This window comes from Fukomys damarensis, unplaced genomic scaffold (assembly GCF_012274545.1).
Source record: "Fukomys damarensis isolate Sample0158 unplaced genomic scaffold, DMR_v1.0_HiC HiC_scaffold_17, whole genome shotgun sequence".
Lineage (NCBI taxonomy): Eukaryota > Metazoa > Chordata > Mammalia > Rodentia > Bathyergidae > Fukomys > Fukomys damarensis.
The window spans coordinates 66,221,917-66,243,646 of NW_022900929.1; the positions used below are offsets into that span (position 1 = coordinate 66,221,917).

Here is a 21,730-nt window from a genome sequence, read left to right on the forward strand (position 1 = left end):
ATATATATTCTACATGTCAAAATTATAATGAAAAGCAAAATAATAATACATAGAAAATTGAGGATAGTGGTTACTCTGGAAGGAGGGAAAGACCATCAAGGAGGGAGAAATGGGGACTTTGAAGGTACCGTTAAGAGTCTCCTAGGATGGTTGATGGGTCCCTCTCTTGGCCTGTTTGCAGTTGCTAATAACACAATACGACAGACTGGCTAAATTAGAAAGAAAAGAGGGTAATTTTGGCTGATGTAGCTTTTAGTCTCAGGTCACACACAGGGCTGAATGTTTTGATGGCATCTTGGTGGCAGTTCAGGGGAGCACAGTGAGAGACAAGGAGCATGTGTATACTCTGGTCTCTCCCGCTCTTAATACAAAGGCCCCATATTCACCCATAGGGACTCCACCCCAATGACTTTAACCCTAACCACCTCCCAAAGATTCCACCTCTCTGTACTATACTCAGTTTAAGTTCTACCCAATTACCTCACAATGGGAAATAAATTTCTATAAATGAACCCCTGGAGGCACAAAAATCATACAGTTCTTTTTGTTGTTGTTTTGGTACTGGGGATCGAACTCAGGCCCTTGCGCTTGGGAGGCAGGTGGCAGAACCACTGAGCCAAATCCCTGGCACAAATCGTACAGTTCTACTTCTGGCTCCTTCTCAGAAATGCAAAATACAATCATTCCATCCCCAGTAGTCCCAAAGATCTTAATTCATTCAAGCGTAAATTCAAAATCTCATCTAAGACTCCAGGCAAACCATCCAGCTATAAGCTATAAGCCCTCGTTTTAAAAACAAACAAACAAGATACATTCTTCCAATGTACAATAGCAGGACAGGGACAGAATAAACAGCCTATCTCTAAATGGAATAAATAGGCAAAAAGAAAGGGGCAACCCACCCAAAGCAAGGTTGGAACCCAGTAAGGAAGACATTAAAGACTAAAGTTCCAAGTCCAGCAATCTTGTGCACACCACAGTGAGGGGTGGGCCCCAAGACCTCTGGCAGCCCCATTCCTGTGACTGTGCTGATTGTAGGCTACTGGTATGCACACTGACTGCAGTTCTCCCTAACTGTATCTAATTGGTCATCGTAATTCTTACGGCTCTAAGCATTGCCCCAGCAGGGTTCTTTACAGGGGCTGTGACTGTGGCAAACTTCTCCCTTGTCTTCCAGGCTTTCCTTTGAAATTTTGGCAGAAGCTGCCATGATCCAATAACTCTTGTATGCCATATACCTGGAAACTCAGCATGACATCAACATCAAGATTTGGGGCATGAGCTGTGGACTGCCTGAACCACACAAGCAGCTTCCTTGGTTAAAGGCAGGGAAATAAATCCCACGGGATCCCTGGGCAGCAAGCTCATGGAGCATACACAAGGGCTCTTTTCTGAAACAGTTCTGTTCTGGAATCCCTTGAGAACTTTTTCCAATGTTCTCCATGCAAAGCGACTGGTTTCCTTTTATTCTTTAGCAAGTGGCTTCATGGCCACACCCTTACAGGCTTTTTCACTGCTCCTTCCTTGGCCAGGATGCAAAATTTCAAATCTTTCTTCTCTGCTTCCCCTTGCTCCCAAGTCTCAATGTAAATCTAAAAGTGGGTAATACCAATGCTGGAATACTTCACTATTCAAAGTTTCTGCCAAATGTCCTATATTATCCCCTTGAAATTTTCTCTTAGAGTTCTAATCAAGTTCTTTGCCATGGCAAAACAGGCCTTTCAACCCCCTCCCCCAAAAAATCCTCATTTCAGCCAGGCATGAAGGCACATGTCTGTAATCTCAGCTGCTTTGGGAGGCTGAAGGAGGACTGCCAGTGTCAGCTTAGTAAGAACTTGTCTCAAAATCAAATAAATAAATAAGAGCTGGGGTTGGAGCTCACTGGTAGAGTACCTGCCTAGCAATCCTCAGCATTGGACCCCTCCAAAATTCCTCATTTCCATCTGAGATTAGTTCCCTAGTCCTAAACTTCTCTAGAATTGCCCATAATTCTTCATTTATAGCATTCTAGGAATTTTCTAGCCTACTCAAAATGAACCTCTGCCTGTTACCAAATTCAAAAGCCATTTCCATATATCCAAGTTATTAATCATTAGGTAGTATCTCTACTCCTGGTATCAATTTTCTGTTCTAGTATATTTTATGTTACTGTAACAAACTACCTGAAGCAGGCTAACCTTATAAAAAACAATGCTTGTATTTAGCTCGCAGTTCTACAGATTTAAGGGCAAAGTGTCAGCACTGACTTGGCTCTGGTGAGGACCTCATGGCAGATCTTGTCACAATGGCAGTAGCACATGTGAAAGAAAGAGATCACCTCTCATAACAGGAAGCCAGACAGCTGTGTGGGGCCAAGTATACTATTTTTATAACCCCTTTATAGCCAGGAGGACTCAAGGACACCATATGAACACCCACAATTCCTTGTAAAAGCAAGTCCTCCCTAACTGACCTACAGACTTTCTACCAAGCCCCACCTCTTAAAGGTCCCACTACCTAAAAGACACCATACCAAAGACCAACACGTGCACCCTTGTGGGTTAAACTACATCCAAACCATAGCAGTTCTTTGTGCATATCTCATTACACTCATATATACTTCGTGCATATGCTTTCATTATCTTCCAAAATTGGAAAATTAATCTATGCCCCCACACTCAATACATTAGCACAAAATATGTGTATTCTTATTCAGCATGACCAAAGTACACGGATTAATTCAATGGTTGTTGTGTCTTTTTATAGTCAGTTTTGTCATACCACTTGTTTTTAAAATGTGAATTTGTAGCAATGAGAATGACATTATCAGGGACCAATTTGGTTTTAATAAGAGATGTACCATTGAAGTGACAGAAATAAACCTTGAGTGGAAAAGAACAAGAAATGAAAACAGTGGTATAGACAAATTTCCAATGGTTTTTACTAAAAAGAACAAAAACTAAGGAGGCACTTATGCAGTGAAGCACAGAAAGACCATGAGGGCCAGGGATTTGGCTCAGTGCGCACAGACGCGAATTTGATTCCTGGTATAAAAAAAAAAAAAAAAAAAAGACCACGAGGAGCACAGAAGATTAATCTGGGAGCTTAACCCAATAGATGTGTGTATACTGATGGCAATGGTGCAGCCAGCACTTCAGGAGATGATGATGATACAAGAAAAAGATGGGATCATCAGAAGAGCAAAATCTTTGTGTAAAGAAGGAATGGAATCTAGTGAATATGTATTTAGTTTTGTTTGGTACCAGGGATCGAACTCAGGACTTTGCACTTGTGAGGCAGGCAGCGGAACCACTGAGCTAAATCCCTGGCCTCTAGTGAATACGTGAAGAAGTGGAAAAGTTGGTTTAGATGGAAATAACAGATTTGGTGATGGAAAGATGTGGTGTAGCAGTTCTTTGGTTGCTTTTACCTTTTCAGTAGAATAAGGGATAAAGCAGTCCGCTAAGGGTTGGAAAAGGGTTTGGAATGCTCTTAAGAGAGAATAGGTAGTAAGAGACAATTCTAAGAAGTAAAATAAACTGGGGAAATTTTAGTGGCTGTTGCAGAGTGTGGGGGCACCAAGTGAGATGAGGTAAGGTGGACATGTGTATTTCTCTTGCCATCTTCCAGTGCTCAGGTGCAGCTATGGCACTGGACATGATTTTAACTAGATGAGTATTGACAGGCCCCCAAGTCAGACCCTCCCACACAAACAGACCCACTACCCAAATCCACAGGAGCATAGAGATAACAGGGAGTCAGAATCTGCCCTGCTGTTCCTACCACCACCCTGTGTATCAGCCAGCCCAGGTCCATCACTCACAGGACTCTCAAATTTTCTACCCTCTCAACCACTGGCCCCTCCTCTACCTAAACTCCCCCATATCAACCATGCACCCTCCTCTCAGTGCCAACGGCCTTTCTGCCGTTGGCCCACCTGCACCCAGTTGGCAATAAACTCTTTGCATGTTGCTTGAATTTTACCTGCCTCCTCTGTGGTCTCAATCGTGCCTCTCTCTGACCTTACAAGTACGATGAAGGAACACAAGGGCAATGAAACCAAGGAGGTACTTTTAAACAGCAATGTTTATGGAATCTAAGCTGGGTAAGCATGAAAGATTAAGATACGTGGTGGTGAATAAACAGTTTTATTAACTCATTATAGGACCAATGGATCAAAACCCTAAATGACAAGGCTGGGGATTTAGCTTAGTGATTCCACTGCCTGCCTTGCAAGTGCAAAGTTCCGAGTTCAATCCCTGGTACAAAAACAAAACAAAACAAAAAAAAAAAACAAAGGACAAAAACAATGTCTTAGTCTATCTTCTGTTGTAATAACAGAAAACCACCAGACTGAGAATTACAAACAACAGAAGTTTATTTGGCTCAGTTGCTGAGGCTGGGAAGTCAAAAAGTAAGGGTCTGCATCTGGTGAGGCCTTTTTGCTGTATCATAGTATGGTAAAAATATCACATAATGAGAGAGCACACAAAATTGGAAAGGAGACCAACCCCAATCTCCACTAACCCATTCCTCAAATGATGGCCTTAATCTATTTATATGGATAGTGATTCTGTGACCCAATCGCTTCTTAAAGGTCCTACCACTAAACACTGTTGAATTAAAGATTGGTTCCAACACATGAATTTCAGGAGTTTACATTCAAACAAAAGCATTTTGCTCTTGGCCCCCAATATTCATGGTTCTCTTATGGTGTAAAATATATGCAATAGTTCTAAGAATCTTTACTCACCAAAATCATATATAGGTAAGCCTGAAAGAACAATTCCCTGGACCTGAGTCATGACCTCAAAACAAGTTCCATGTTTCCAAAATACAATGGTGATAGGAATTTGCATTGCAAATTAAAGAAAGTGGTAACCTGGCCCAAGTAAGCACAAAACCCAACAAAGGAAAACAATAGTTAAGTTATACTGATGCAGAATTATCTCCTTTGACTCCATGTCCTGCCTTCTGGGCACAGTGGTGCAGGAGTTGGTATCCCATGGCCTCAGAAAGCCCTGATTCCATGGCTTTGCTAGGTTCAGTATACCTGGTACCTCTCATAGTTCAAGTCTTGCGCCTATAACTTTCCCAGGCTGGTTGTATGCTAGTTGCTCCCAAGTCTTTGAAGTCTTAGTAGTATTCCCATTCACGTGTCTCTAGTAGGCATTACCCCAGTGTTGACACTCTGGGGGGCCCCATTCCCATACCTCTGTCGGGCACTGCACTGGGACTCTCTACAGTAGCTCCACCACTGACCCAACATTTCTGCTCAGCATTGTCCTGGAAAGTGCTGTCCACAGTGGCTCTGCCCCTACCACAAATCTCTGTCAGTGCCCCCAAGCTGTCAACCACTTTCTCAGAGGTCATGACTTCAGAGATTTGCATTCTCTATCTTGCAGAATTAGCTCCAATGTGAACACTGCCAAGGTTTACCCATTTGCACCTGCTGCAGCAGTGGATCAAAATGTAATTGAGCCTGCTTAAACCACAGAAAATGTAGTCAAGAAGTTCTGTGTTGGAATGCAGGGAGACCCAGCAGCCATCCTGTGGAGGATGCCTGGAGCTTGTCCCTATAAGGCACTCTGCCTCTGCCCTCCTAGAGCTCTGGCTGGGTCTGGGATGGAAGGGGCAGCTTCAAAGATCTCTGAAATGTCTTCTGGGTCTTTCTCTAATTATTTTGATGAACAGTGAAATGAGATCCCTTCTATCCAAGCTAATGTCTTCAGCCCATGGCAATCACTTGGGCACAGCTTTTTGTTTAGAAAAGTAACTTTTCAATTCTTTACATGGCCAGGGTATGAGTTTTCCTAATCGTTCCATTCGCTTCTCATTTAACTGTAAATTTTGTTTTTAAATCATTTCTTTCCCTATTTATTTATTTATTTATTTATTTATTTATTTATTTATTTATTTATTTATTTATTTTTGGGTGATGGGGTTCTTTACATGGCCAGGGTATGAGTTTTCCTAATCGTTCCATTCGCTTCTCATTTAACTGTAAATTTTGTTTTTAAATCATTTCTTTCCCTATTTATTTATTTATTTATTTATTTATTTATTTATTTATTTATTTATTTATTTATTTTTGGTGGTGATGGGGATTGAACCTAAGGCCTTGTTCATGCTAAACATGCCCTTTACCACTGAGCTACACCCTCCCAACCTCCCCTCCTATTTCACTGTATGGATGTTAAAGTAGCCACAGAGAAAGCATTTAAACTGCTGAAATGCTTTGCTTCTTAGAAATTCTTCTACCAGATATCCTAATTCATTATTCTTATGTTCTGTAATCCATAGGTCTGAGGACATGGATACAATTCTGCCATGTTCTTTGCAGTTGTGTAACAGGATAGCCTTTACTCCAACTTCCAATTCCAATGGCCTTTATTGTTGATACTTCCATCAACATTCTGGCCACACAACCATGCAGATTAACTCCAAGACTCATTTTGCTTATGGCTCTCCTCTGAGCCCTCACCAGAATCATTCTTAAATACTCTACTCATATCACTCTAGACATTTTTCTAGCCTGCTCCTCCAAATTCTTTCACCATCTACCCATTATCCACTTCCAAAGCTACTTTCATATTTTCAGGTATAACAGCCTCACTTTTCAGTACGAATTTTTCTGTTTTATTGTTTTCTGATTCAATAATAATAATACCACAGACTAGGTAAATTATAAACAATACTCAAATTCCTTGGTTTTCATGACACTTTGGCCCTAGTTCTCCTACCTCTAAGACTGTTCTTAGTGATCTGATTTTGAATGTTAATGTCTGCCAGATTTTCATTCATCAATCCTTTTTTCTCTTCTTTTATAAACACACACCTTTTTTTTTAAAGGATATTAATCTTTAAATGTCTTTTTCTGTTTGCTTTGTTTCCTTGGCTTTAATTAGTTTTTTTGTTTGTTTGTTTTTTCAGTACCAGGGATTGAACTCAGGACCTTGCGCTTGCAAGGCAGGTGAGGCACCACTGAGCTATATACATCCCCAGCCACCCCTTTTTGAGGCAGGGTCTCAATATACATTTTCCTTTCTATATATGTTCTTAGTGGGCAGAAAGGAGGGACACTTAAGCCAGTCAAAAAGACCATCAGAGATATTACAGTTTTAATTTATACTATATGTTAATGACTTCGATTCTGGCCCTGGTCACTTCTCTGAGCTGTGTACAAATATCCAGTTGGTAGTAGCCTACTCTTTACTTCGATTTTTTTTTGTTGTTGTTGTTTAACTGGGGATTGAATCCAGTGCCTTTCCCTAGCCCTTTTTCTTTTCAGACAGGGTCTCACTAAGTTGCCCAGGCTAGCTTCAAACTCATAATCATCCTGTAGCATCCTCCCAAGTAGCTGGGATACTCAGTATGTACCACTATACCTAGCTACTTGGATACTTAATATACTTTAGTATGTCTAAAGCTGTATACATTACTTTTTTCCTCAAAGGTGGTTCCTCCTCCTCTTCCTCCTCTGTTCTCTTGATATATAACCATTCAACCATCATGTAATCAAGAAACCTCATTCATCTTTGATTTCTTCTTCACTATCTCCCCCTATATCCAACCAAATACCAATTCCTGTCCATTTACTCTCTAAAACGTCTTAATGTCCTAGTCTTTATTTTTTCTATTTATACTCTACCCCAGGATCTAAAAATATCTTGTCTGTACTTCTAAAGTAGCCACTTATGTAATCTCTGATGCTAATCCTATTCCCTCAATCTTTATATGCCTTCTTTAAAATGCTTTGCAATACACATAAAAATTACTCTTCTTTTCATCACAGCATACAGTAACTTCTTTGACTTGGTCCATATTAACTATTGCTTGACTTTGTTAGAATGTTACACTTTCCAGTACCAAGTAGCTTTTAACTCTCTACATAATCCATTTGCACATTTTCCTAAGACCCTCACTTGGCTCTTAGCTTTCAACACTAACACTTTCAGGGCATTAGCTTCTCTATAAACTCCTCTACAAATCCTCCAGATGGCATAAGTGCCTCTCCTTAATAATGCACAGAGTTATCATTATTTATTTATTTAGGTACCGGGGATCAAACTCAGGTCCTTGCATTTGCAAGGCAGGCGGCAGAACCACTTAACTAAATCCCGGGCCCAAATTACCTTTATCTTTACATCAACACTTTGTATTATAATTACCTATATAAATACTTTTCTCTTTTACTAAGTTATAACATTTCTGAAGCTCCATTCTCTAGTAGCATTTGATGCACAGGTATTTAAAAATTTTTTGCAGCATTAAAATGAATGATGATTCATTTTTGTTCCAATTTTCCATAGTTATAAATAATCCTGAGATAAAAAGCTCTGTGCAAATGATATTTTAATATTTAATTTAATTATGATAGATTCAAATACAAAAGATTAACAACTAGGTCTAAAGCTATGAACAACTTCTATGCCTCAACAACACATATTCATTATTTTCAATATTTGAGAAACCAACAACCAAGCAGACTTTTCCCAATATACATGCATATTCGGAATTTTTTGTTATATTAGTCATTTACTTCATCCCAATAATCCATGCCTGTAAGCATTAAATAATTAATTTGTGTAAACTACCATAATTAATGCTCTACCTGTAGCCCAATCTCAACAATACTAGTTTTAGACTAGAATTAAAATGTATAGTGAAACTGTTTTAAAGATTCAGAATGTGTAACTTACCACTGATGAAACATTAATAATTCACTACCATCAGATTAAAAAAAGCAATCTAACAAATATTTGGAAATAACTAGAAAGTAAGCCACAGATTTAAATACATATCAAACACAAAAGTCATGAAGCAATCCTACCCAAGGAAAAGCAAAGAAATATTAAGCTGTATTTTCAATATCTAAAATTCACTTAATGCTCTAAATCATGGCTTGGCAATCTATGGTCATAGGCTAAATTCAACCCAAGAGTTACTTTTTGTAAAGTTTTACTGAAACACTCTGATGGTCATTTTTTTATCCACTGTCTATATCTGTTCTCACACTACAATGGCAGAGTTGGATAGCTCTGACACAGACTATGTAGGTCACACAGTGTTTAATCTACTATTTTGCCCTTTAAAGAAAAAGAATGACAGCTCTTGCTCTAAATTATTAGGAGAAAAAAAAGCAACTTTTACTATTGCTTTAAATAAAATACAGTGAAGAAAGTAAACAGCATATAAAATCCATGATTTACAGTAGTATCCTATTTTTTCTTCATTTGTTTGACAATTCTAATTAACTATTTGTACTCAAACTCTGTCCTGTCCCCAATCTGCTTTTATACAGGTATGTCGCTAGCTCTTTTTTTAGTACCTCTGATAACATCTGACAATAATAATCTCTCCTCCAACCTGGTCTGACCCAAATAAAGATGTAAATGGTTTCAGGAGAAAAAAAAAAAAGTTAGTAACTAGGATGGATACAGGTACATGCTTGGGGATGAAAGAGGGGTTAATAACGGAGAGTATTGTAAGGAATGCATGACAATGTGATTAAAACAACTACATAGATATTCTAGGAGGAAGAGAAAAAAACAAAAAGAAGCAAATAAAGTAAAAAAAATATTTAAAATACAAAAAATGGGCACATTTAAAAGCACAAAATCCATTAGCATCATTCCTTTAAGAAAGCCTTCTATTTACCTATCCAAACAGGCAAAGAGTCCAGATTTTCCTCCTACTGCACAAAGTACTTTGGGGGCACAGCGAGGTCGTGTTACCAAGATTGTCTGATGAGAGAGTCTGTGTTCAGGCATAAAGTGGTACTTTAGCGCCTCATTCAAAAGATGTTTACAAGTATGATCATCACGAATAAGATGATTTGCTTCGTACAGCCTTGTGAGAAACTTAACACTCAGCAATGGTAACCGTACACTGTTTAGGAGCCGTGCTAAGTATTTCTGGCGTTCTTGTACATCATACTTGATCCAAGACTCCAATGCGTAAAAAACAGTCTCTTCGGTAGCTACATTCAAACAGTCATTGGAAACAATTTCATCCAAATCAGCATGTGGAAGCTCAAAAAACTCTTCGGTCTGACAAACAGCTTCAAAATTCTGGCATATATATTTGGTGGCTGCCAAATAAAGGTCGTGACAACCATATGTCTCTGCAAAACGAGAAATTCCAATGCAATTACCAGGATCAAGCTGGCTTTCGAGAAACGCACAACATTCTTTCAGGACAAGCTTTATTTGGAGTAGGTTTGCTGCTGGAAGAAGAGATTCAACTGTGTCCTGAGAAATAAAAACAGTCCCTGTATAGGCATACTCCACAATGGCCTGGAGGGCAGTCTCATCAACGCACTGAAATTCAACCTCACTGTTCTCTTTTTCCGAGAGATTTCCAGTGAACATCGCTTTGAAATATGGGCTGATGCTGGCAAGTACCACTTTGTGAGCATGAATTTTAACATCACCTACACGAAGAATGATGTCACAGAGTTCGTGATGCTGACGAAGAAGATTCAAGCCCTGAAGAAGTTGCTCAGAATGTAAGTGGGTTAAATTAGCAAGCATGTAGGTTGGGGATGTGTGGTCCATCTACAGAAAAACAAAAAGCATGGACAGTTATTTCAAAATAATAATAGTACCACATAACTCAAATTTCTTGTTTATTTGCCTATTTCTTGCTTTTTAAGCAGTACTAGAAAAAAAGACTTTTAGAGTTAGAAAGAACTTAACAATCATGTAATTAAACTCCTTTGCTACAGCTATTAGGAGAAGGAGACCAAAATGTTACATACACTCCCCAAGTCATAAAGCTCTTTGCATAATGGACTTCTGGATCAAAACTGCCAAATCTTTCTATTTCCCTTAATTAAATTCAAGTCTGATAAATAGAAGAGGACCAAAAAGTAGAGGGAAGGTAGAAGCGGAGAAGCGGACCTAAAAAGAATTAAGATGTATTATATTCATGTAGCAACTCTCCGCGATGAATGTAATCACTATATACTACCAACATGTACTAATAAAATTAAAAATAAACTCAAGTTTGAGCTATCACTGAAAATGGAAATATGGGGAGGGGGAACTTGCTAAAGCAAAATTCATTTTGAAACAACAGTAGCTAGTTTTTTGTTGTGGCTGTTGTTGGTACCGGGGATCGCACTCAGGACTTGGTACTTGAGAGGCAGGCTGCGGAACCACTGAGCTAAATCTCCGGCCCCTCTAGCTAGTTGTTTGTCAAGTATTTGACAAAATACTTGAAAATGGATAATAGCAATTGCTTAGAATAAACAAAGAGAACAGGGCTGGGATTTAGCTCAGTGGTTCCTCCGCCTGCCTCCCAAGGATAAGGAGTTCCCCCATACCAAATAAATAAACAGAAGGCACCTATATAATATGACCTATTTCCTCCCTCTCTCACAATTCAAATATAAGTTATGGAGATATCAGTAAAGTAGGTTTCATTCCTTGTTTGTCAAATATTTGATAAGACCAGGGCCTTCGGTTGGAAACAAATTTCATGTTAACTCAAATCCTTTACCTTAACTTTCAATAATTTAACAAAGTCATCAGTGCTGTCAATTAATTCTACAACAACAAATCACTGAGAGCAGAATACAATATTCTACAGTGAAGGCAATACGTAAGGCTCATTGATCTATTCCATAGCAACTCAACCCCTGATCATAAATTCAGATTAAACACTCAGTCTACTTATACATCTAGAAGATGAAAAAGAATAAAATAATAAAAAAGAAAAACTGGAGAGACAGTACTGTGGCAGGCAGCAAATGGCTCTCCAAAAGACATTCCCATTACCACCTCTGGAATATATGAATGTTACTTCTATGGCAAAAAAGGACTTGGCAGATGTGACTGAGGATTTCAGATGGGGAAGTTAAGCTGGATTACTCAGGCTGACCCTATATGCAATCAGCATGTGCCTTACAGGAAGAGGGAGATCTGACATAGGCAAAGTGGGAAAAGCCCTGTTGAGTAACTACAGAAGTAGACTGGAGGACTGCAGCCATACACCAAGGAATGCTGGCAGCCACCAGGTGGAAGAGGATGTCTGCCAATGTGTACTAATTTCAGACTTTCGACCTCTAGAACTGTGAAATACATTTTTGCTGTTTTAAGCAACTGAGTTTGTGGTAATCTGTTACAGCAGTCATAAGAAATTAATACATGCATACTTCAAAATGAATCATAGCAAATGCTTAGAATAAACAAAGAGAACAAGGCCGGGGATTTAGCTCAGTGGTTCTGCCGCCTGCCTCACAAGCATAAGGTTCCGAGTTCACCCATACCAAATAAATAAATAAAACAGAAGGCACCTATATAACATGACCTATTTCCTCCCTCTCTCACAACTCAAATACAAGTTATCTTGCTACCAAGGATCAAACTTGGGACCTTGTACTTTCAAGGCCAATGGAAGCACCAATGAGCTAAACTCCTCTGCCCGGTTTCATTCCTATCTTTAAAAGCATTACCAAATTATTTAAAAGGTTTTGAGGGCTAGGATTTAGCTCAGTGGTGCCTCCGCCTACCTCACAAGCAAAAGGTCCCAAGTTTGATGCCCAGTACCAAAAACAAAAACACAACAAAACAAAACAACAAAAAAACCGGTTTTGAACACTGTTAAAAGAATATAAATAGTGGATGGAATGGGAGAATATAGCATTTCTGGTTTTTAAATGGGGAAAATCCAAACACTGAAATCTTTATCGTCACCAAAAATTTCCATTGTTTCACACTTTTCTCACAGCGAATTTTAAGGCAGTTAACAAATTACATTAATATTGCCACCTCCACATTTGATCTCTCCAAATAATCCTAACACCTCTACCATAAAACTCCTCAGGATCATTTCAATCAAGGAATGAAGAAGTCTAAAGAAATTTCCTGGTCTTCCAGTAGCAACTTCCTACTTAAAATAGAACACTGCTGAGAAGCCAGCAATCAGGAGGTGTTACATTTAGACATGGATATGTTTCTGTTTCTACCATGCTGACCTTTATAAATTCCCTTTTGCTTCAATTTTTTGAAGAAAGTTAGTATCTAGACCGAAAAGTGAAAAATCTATAACAAGGCAAGGTGTTATAGAAAATAGGTGACAGTTAATAATGCAATCCTATATTTATATCTAGTTAACATTACCTTCTCTCATCTTCATCTTCTGTATTTGCAAAATGGAAATCACAGTAGTGGCCAAACCACATACATCTCACAAAGTTTTTGAGGATCAAATCAGGTAATTTAAACAGGATAAAGTGTAAAAGTTTCAAGTATAGAGTATTATGTAAGGCAATTAGAAATATAAGATAATTTTAGTCCTAACTGGGTCAAATATTTTTAGATGGAATGGTGCATTTCTTAATCAAAAGTATTGATTTTTTCATGCTTAAGTAAAATGAGCTACCTCCCAAATGTTTTCTTACGACATGCTATCTTGTGTCTATAGCCTTTCTCTCCCCTCATCTCCCTTTCTCCAGTTCATTCTCAAAATTTGTCAAAATTAACTTTACCTGAAAGTCTACTCTTTTACATGCAATAATAGTTACATGTTATTTTGCAAAACATACCCCTTTTGACTCTCATTTTTCTAATTTAACAAGAATTATATTCAGACTGGAAAGTGAAGAATCAGCAATGGGAAAGGTAAATGAATACAAAAAATAAGAGAAGGGACTGAAAATGAAGACATAGATTTTTTAAGTTCACATCGCTCTCAGACTAAACATCTGTGTTCCAAGTTAGTCAAAAGAGCATGCGAATGAAATCTCTGAATCACTCTCAATGATACAAAACTGGTGACTATTTCCCTAAGCCCAGTATACATGAGCTAATAATAGGACATGTCACAGACTAACCTTGCTTTTTTTTTTTCAATGTGTTGAGTGTGTATATCAAGAAAATAGACTTGGAATTTAACTACATGTTAGTAAAGAACTTATAATTTGCCTTTCATGATTTTCTTGAGAATAAAACTAAAAAACAAAAACAAAAACAAAAACAAACCAACCTAATTGAGTTAGCTAAATTAGCAACTGGTTGAGCACCAACATAACTACTTAATGGAATGAGGACCACAGGAATGTATCTAGGCGTGTGCTAGAAAGGCCAAGATTAAAAGACTCAAAGTAGATACTGTGAAGCCATAAAGCCAGGAAAAACACTGAATAATAAAATGAGGATCCAAAAAGACCTGAGGAAATCTCAGAGGCATAAAAGTATATTCCAAAGCAACTACGTGTCTAATGCAGATTCCAAAGCAACTACATGCCTAAATGAAAAAATGACTCATCTGTAGGTTATTTTTAAAGGGTTCAGTGGTTCTAATTTTAGTGCTACTTTAATAAACAAAGACTATGTGGGATTAAGCTATATTAATGGAACTATAATACACAGAAAACCAAGGACATTTTTGTTTTTCTGCAAATGTGAGGCTACATCTTGGGGCACCGATTTTTTTGGTCACTATCCTTTAAAGGGAATCTAAATGAATGAGAACACCTTCTGAAGAAAAGAAATTCAAACCTTGTCTTCCGAGTAATGAAACTGAGAATGCTGAGTGGAAAAAGAGATCTGATGGTGACTGCGTGAAAAACCAAGGGATAAAAGTTACTTATAACATTTTTTCTGTTTTTGGTTTTGTTGAGACAAAGCCTCATTTATATAGTTCAGGCTGACTCTGAACTCATTTGTAGCGCAGGCAATCCTCCTGCCTCAGCCTCCTGAGTGCTGGGATCACAGGTGTGCGCCACCACAACCAGCTACAACATTTTCTTAACCACGGCAACTAGTGAGTGAAGTAGTCTATTCATTTGAAGCATCAGTTTATTTTCCTCCCAAATAATAAAAAAACTTTTTAAAATTTAAAAATAAGTCAATGTAAGGCACTGCTAAAGATTAACTACAAAAGAACATCTAAGCTTATGCGTCGTCATAATGAAAGCAAAAGACATAATGTTCATCCGTTTTATGTATCAACAATAAAATTTAAGACTTTTAAGGCACAATCAAAAAGATTCCAAATTAAAACTTTAAAGGGCAAGGTAAAAATAAGCAATTTAAAATGAATTTGACTGGGCTTGCATTACTTCTTTTATTTGGTAGGGTTTTTTTTTTTTTTTGGTGTGTGTGTGTGTGTGTGTGTGTGTGTGTGCGGTACTGGGGATTGAACTCGGCCTTGCGCTTGTGAGGCAGTCTCCAGAGCCACTGAGCTAACTCCCCGGCCCATCATTATTTCATTCTGATAAATGATAAGACCCCTTTTCTGCTATCCAGAAATACGAATTAGAAATTCATAGAACTTTAACTCTTTCAGGTACAGAGCTCTAAAACAATGGGCCTCAAAATATGGTCCTTGTACCCAACAGCTTCAGCATCACTTGGGGACCTGCTAAAAACACAGATTCTTGAGCACTACACAAATCTGAAGAATCAGAGGACACATGGGTGGGAGAAGACTGGACAAACTCTGTTCTTCTGAGGGGGGGCAGGGGGGTTGTTATGCATGCTAACAGTTGGGAACCAGTTAAACTATTTCTAGTGTAAACGCTTAAGTATTACTGACAGTTATAATTGTCATTCATTCAAAATAATGAATTACAACTGTGACTGGGTTGGGTTTTGAGTAAAAGTTACTCAAGACAACATTTCAGATCTTCAGAATGCTACCTTTGTCAGTTTTACATGGACAGTTGCAGAAGGAAGGGTAAATAACAGAGAGAAGAAGGAAAAACAAGGAGTGCACATCTAAATTTCAGAGTAGAGAGACTTAGGCTTTGGCTACTTAATAGCTGTAGGACATTAGGCAAATTATTTCTTGTGTATGTGAACTCTGTGAGATTTATGGTGGATTAAACAGAATAAGTTAATGGAAAAGAACAGAAATCAAAGAAATAGATCATTTATGTATGTATATTTGCTATATGATAAAGGCAGCATCTCAGAAAGTGTGAGGAGTAGAGGAACCTTTAAGTAAATATGTCATGATAACTAAGCATACAGAAGAAAATAAAGTTAGATCCCTTCCACATACTCCAGGATAAATTCCAAATGGATTATAGGTATAAATGAAAAACATTCTGAATGAAATCTTACTTAGAACTATATATGCTGAAAAATTATTTCCAATAAATATAAAATGTATATAATTAAAATATAAAACACTTCTAAAATTCCCTGGCCTTATAGGGGAAAAATGACCAGAGAAATGAACAGATGGTTAATAATGCAAATGGCTTTTAACCGTATGAAAAATTTGCTTCATTTTACTTAAGATGAAATTATATGGAGTTAACAGTTCTCTCTTGACAATATACCATTAGCTACATTGAGATTTTTTTTTTTTTTTTTTTTTGGTACCGGGGATCGAACTTGGGTCCTTGCGCTTGCAAGGCAGGCCACCAAACCACTGAGCTAAATCCCCGGCCATTGAGAATTTTTGTGAACATGAATGTGGTATATAGAACTTCCTTTATTTCCTTTATTGGTATATTTTAGGTATACAATACAGTTACATTCATCATTGAGATCTTGTACCTTTATATGATGTATCTTTTTTTGTTTTGTTTTTGGTACCAGGGTTCAAACTCGGACCTTGCACTTGCAAGGCAGGCAGTGGAACCAGGGAGCTAAATCCCCTGCTCTATATGATGTATCTTGGTTCTTATTTTTTCCCCATTCCCCTGGCCTCCCTTTACCCCCTCCACCCTTCCCTACAGAACTTCTTAAACTCTTATTCAAACCGGGTGTCAGGTTGCTGGGTGTTGTGACAGATGTCTGTAATCCCAGTACTTGGGAGGCTGAGGCAAGAGGATCACCAGGAGTTTGAGGCCAGCCTGAGCTACATAGTGAGTTCAAGGCCAGTTTAAACTACACTGAGACCCTGTGTCTTTTTTAAAAAAAAAAAAAAAAAAAAAAAAAACACAAAGGTATAAGGCTAATACTTGCAGGTCTATTTATAAAACTTTATATAAAGCATCTTGTTTTTCATGTTTGACAGAACAAGAAGCATCTAACTCATAACAACCCTAATATCCAGCAACAAAACAATGGTAGAAAAACTGGCAAATTAGCATAGTAAAGCACTATGCAATAGTGAAAAGGAATGAAGAATCTCTATGCGTACTACTTTTCCATAACCTTTCTAATCTGAGCAAGGAAAAATATGTATATTATAGTTATTTAAGAAAGCAAAGGTTGCAAATACACACACATACATGTATATATGCATATATACATTTAAACATGCATGTATGTGTATGTGTGTGTGTGTGAGAAAGTATTAACTTTTTAAACATTATAAGAGGAGGGAAGGAACTAGCTGAAGGAGAGACATTCTTTTTAAAAATTTTTATTTTATGTGCTTATAGCACATAATGATCACATTCCTCATGGGGAGCTGGTACACGTACATAACACATCTTAATTCTTTTTTATCCCCTTCCCCTCCTCTTCCTCCTCCATCCCTTCATCTCTTGGTCCCCTTCCCTTTCGCCAAAACTCTAGCTCCCTATTTCCCATTATCTTTTTTTCCCCCACTCTTTATTTATGTTTTAGGTTTCTCATAATAGAGAAACTATGAGATATTTAAGGTTGTATGTCTGATTTACTCTACATAACATATATATCAAGGTACATCCATTTTCCTACAAATGATCCAAGTTTATCCTTCTTTATGGCTCAAAAGTATTCCACTGTGTATAAATACCACATTTTCTTTATCCATTCATCTGTTGAGAGTAGAAGCTAGACATTCTTGAATATAGTAAATCCTTCTATAGATTAGATTTAAAGTTGGAAAGTGTTTCACAGAATTCTAAAATAAATTAAATCTTTGGGGGGGGTACTGGGAATTGAACCTAGGGCCTTGTGCAGGCAGGAGCAGCACCACTAAGTCTCTAGCCCTAAAGTAAATTAAATCTTAAAACACAGTATTGAAATTTGGAAATGAAAAGAATTAAATATGTACCTAGTTAGTGGCTTAATCTTAATATTCCAAATACATTTAAAACAGTAATTTGACTATCCATCTCTAGTGTATCTTTTTTGGAGAGGGGCGGAGTACGGGAATCAAACTCAGGACCTTGTGCTTGCCAGGCAGGTGGGACACCACTGAGCTAAATTCCCGGGTCAGGATATATCCTTTTTTTAAAAAAAAAGTCTTAGGTGGGCGCAGTAGTGCACACCTTTAAAACCAGTACTCCAAGAGGATGAGGCATACTGTGTCTTAAAAATAAAAAAATGGAAGGATTTCACCACAAGCAAAGGCCCAGGGTTCACTCCCAGTAAGATGACGGGTAGGCTGGGAGAGCCTTACAATCACATTCTTAATAAAAGTATTATTTGTATTCCAAAACTATTGGGTATGCATCGCATTATAAAGCAAATGAGTAATCATGTGATGTTCTAATTCTGGTATATCTGAGACTACTATAATCCGAGCTCAGTGTGGAAGAAAGGAGACAAAGATGGAGATTAAATGCAAATTTTATACTCTTAATTTTGCATTAAACATATAGATTAAATATATATGTAGAGACAATAGGTTAGCATATATTTACATATATTAATATACAATTTACATACAGTATAAAAATACATGTATGTATATTATTTTATAGAAAAAATAAATTGTATGTCCTAGCTCTGTATAATCAAAAAGCCTAGAAAATGGTGACCACTGCAATACTAAAAAGCACTCCTAGCCCCTAGATGTGGTCCCTAAATACCATTTCTCTCAAAGGGATTAGAACTTGGACAAATGCTGATCCCAGGGCGGGAGAGAAGATGTCAAGATAAATTTGTAATCTTGTAATCTTGCATATACTCTTTACATGCTACAAAAAAAAAAAAAGCTGTCATGACTACTGGGGTCATTTAAAAAAAAAAACAAACTAAGGAATCAAAATAAACACGCCTTCATTAGTCAAAGATGGGACAAACTTAAGATCAATAATAATAACTGCAATTTATTAAAACACATCAGATACATTAAATCCATAGTTTAAAAATAGGAATTAAAAAATAACCATCAGTCACCTGTGGAAGATGGTAATGAACCAATTCATTAAGTGAAACAGTAAATAAAGGGGAAGAAGCATTTATCATACTTTCCCTGAGGCAACTGTATCACTGGTTTACTCTCTATAAAAGCACTCCAGTTAATAAATAAGGAATGATAGAATGTTGCCAATCTGCATCCTTAATGAATTAACAGAGGGAAGGCACTGATTCTGAAGGTCTATTAACCTCATATTAAGTAGAGACCTTTGACAGCAAAACGAGGGCCTTTTGACAGAACACCAACTATGAATAATCTTTTATTTTGGTTTTGTGAGACAGGGTCTCACTATGTAGTTCAGGCTGGCCTTGAACTCACTGTGTAGCTCAGGCGGCCTTGAACTTGTGGCGGTCATCTTGCCTCAGCCTCCCAAGTGCTGGGGTTACAGGTGTGCACCATCACGCCTGTCTCTATGAATATTCTTGCATCCTGCCAACCCACACCAAAATCAAACTACAGTTAACCCACTAGATGCGACCATTAACTTACAAAAAATACAGGAAACAGAAAAAGTGTGTTAAAAAATATCTAAAAGATGCAACTGCCTAAAACATACTAACTCTGAACATTTTTATGGAATAATCTAGATGCTTCAACAAACTGCAAGAAATAAAGAGAATAAACATACAAATTAGAGTAAATGTAAAAGATGCATCAACTAAGTACAAAGTCTAATCCACACATGTGTACACATTTTTTGGAAAGCAACTGAAAATCTGTATGATGACTGTATTACTGAATAACCAATCACTGCTACTTTTGTTGTTAAATAGTGGTACTATAGTTATGACTTTAAGACTTTAATATTTTACAAATAATGCTAAAATTCTTCTATATGAAATATGATTGGATCAGAGATTTGCTTCAAAGTAATACAAGATGAGGGATGGGCTGGAGATACAGATAATGTCATGAATTGGTAACTGTTAAAATTGGATGATGTGCACACAGAAGTTCACCATGTTCTACTTTTACCTGTTTTGAAGTTTTACACAGTAAAAGTCTTTTTTTTTAAAAGGAGAACACACTAATTAAACTGTGAAGAAGACTTACACATAAAGAATCTTAAATTTCAAGAATTTAAATTACCTAGTAAAAAATCACAAGACTAGGACTCATTACTGCAACTAAAATGTTATCTTTATCTTAGAACAATGTTCTCTACACATTACTCAAGAAATTGTAATGCTAATCAGTGTTGAGATGCTTAAAATATTTACTGACCCAAATTGTAAAACTTTGTTCAACTGCCATAATGTACTAGGTACCATTCTAAGCTTTTTATGTGTATAAATTCCCTTCATGTACGCAGCAACAATAAGAGATAAGAACTGTTATTTTTCCTATCTTATAAAGAAATTTGAGAATTTAGCCCAAAGCAAGACTCAAACCATGGCTGTTTCTAAAATTCTGAAATATTATGTTATACTGCACATTAAACAAACTAATTATTTCTTAATTTTGTTGAAATTTTAATTCAAGCAGGAAACTAAAAATGTGCAGAATAGAAACTTGAAAAGGATAGAAAACACCCATACATACACACACACACACACACACACACACACACACACACAATACAGATCAGATTAAAAAGAATACATCAGACCCTTAAAATGAAATAAAGACTATTCATGGAATAATAACTCTCTTTTGTTATTTGTATAATAACAAATGGCTCCTCCATATATCTGCCATTTTTCTGTTCTTAATTTCTGTTACCATAATAACAGTTTTGTGGTTTGAATAAACAGTATCTGAAAAGTCTTAGCAAAGTAATAGCACTATACTTCACTTTGAATTATACTCTTGTAGAAATACCCAAAATATGTTACATGATATAAAAATAAAATCAAACTCTTCATACCAGTAATTTCATAACCTTAGGTTCTGGAACCAGATAATAAAGGTCAAGCTGTTAGTTTACTTTCTCTCTACTTAAATGACATCTAAGCTACAAAGCAGTGATGCTGAAATCAGTTGGGAGACAATTATCTGCCACCATATAAACACTCACAGGTCACAATCAGAGCAAATAAATGGTGAACAGAAAGGAGGATGCTTGCTTAAAAGCAATCAAAACAAAGTTCCCTGTATGAAGCATGATATATAAAATGAGGAGAGTATTTCAATGCAACTGTTCTATTCTTAAATTTTCTTCCCCCAGTTTAACTTTCATCACAGTAGAATTCAACAAATGATAGTATATAATTTTATCTATGAGGCTATGAAAAAACTGGTATATTTTCCTTTTCTCTGAGATTGATTTTTATTATATCTGGAGAAGCAAAATTGGAAGCCTCTCATAACATGCATCATTATATCATGGAACCAGAACTATCACAAAATAAAGCAAGTCCCCAAAGGCGTTACTACATGCAGTAAAAGCTCCAAGTTACATAATTAACCTATCCATTGAAAAAACAGTTGCAACAGTAGGGACATCCTGTGAACTTGTAAAAATAAGCGCTCAGGGCCAGGGATGTAGCTCAGTGGCACCACGACTACCTGGCAGTGCAAGGTCTTGAATTCAATTCCCAGTACAGGGGGAGAAAAATAAATGAAAATTAAAAAAAAAAAATTAGTGCTCAAAATGCAATAAAAATTAGATTTATAGGGCTGGGTATTTAGCTCAGTGGTTCTGCCACCTGCCTTGCAAGCCCAAGGGCCTGAGCTCAACCCCCAGTACCAAAAAAAAAAAAAAAAAAAA

The 21,730-nt window shown here is 37.1% G+C and overlaps 1 protein-coding gene across 2 annotated transcripts in view; it reads right to left on the reverse strand.

The window, feature by feature from the left end:
- Positions 1 to 21,730, reverse strand: part of Klhl28 (kelch like family member 28) — a 37,284-nt gene that overhangs the window by 12,075 nt on the left and 3,479 nt on the right. For both annotated transcript variants that reach the window (XM_010632620.3, XM_010632619.3), the window contains one exon: positions 9,640 to 10,538. In XM_010632620.3, the coding sequence (XP_010630922.1) occupies positions 9,640 to 10,538 (899 nt within the window). The remainder of the gene's footprint in view (positions 1 to 9,639; positions 10,539 to 21,730) is intronic.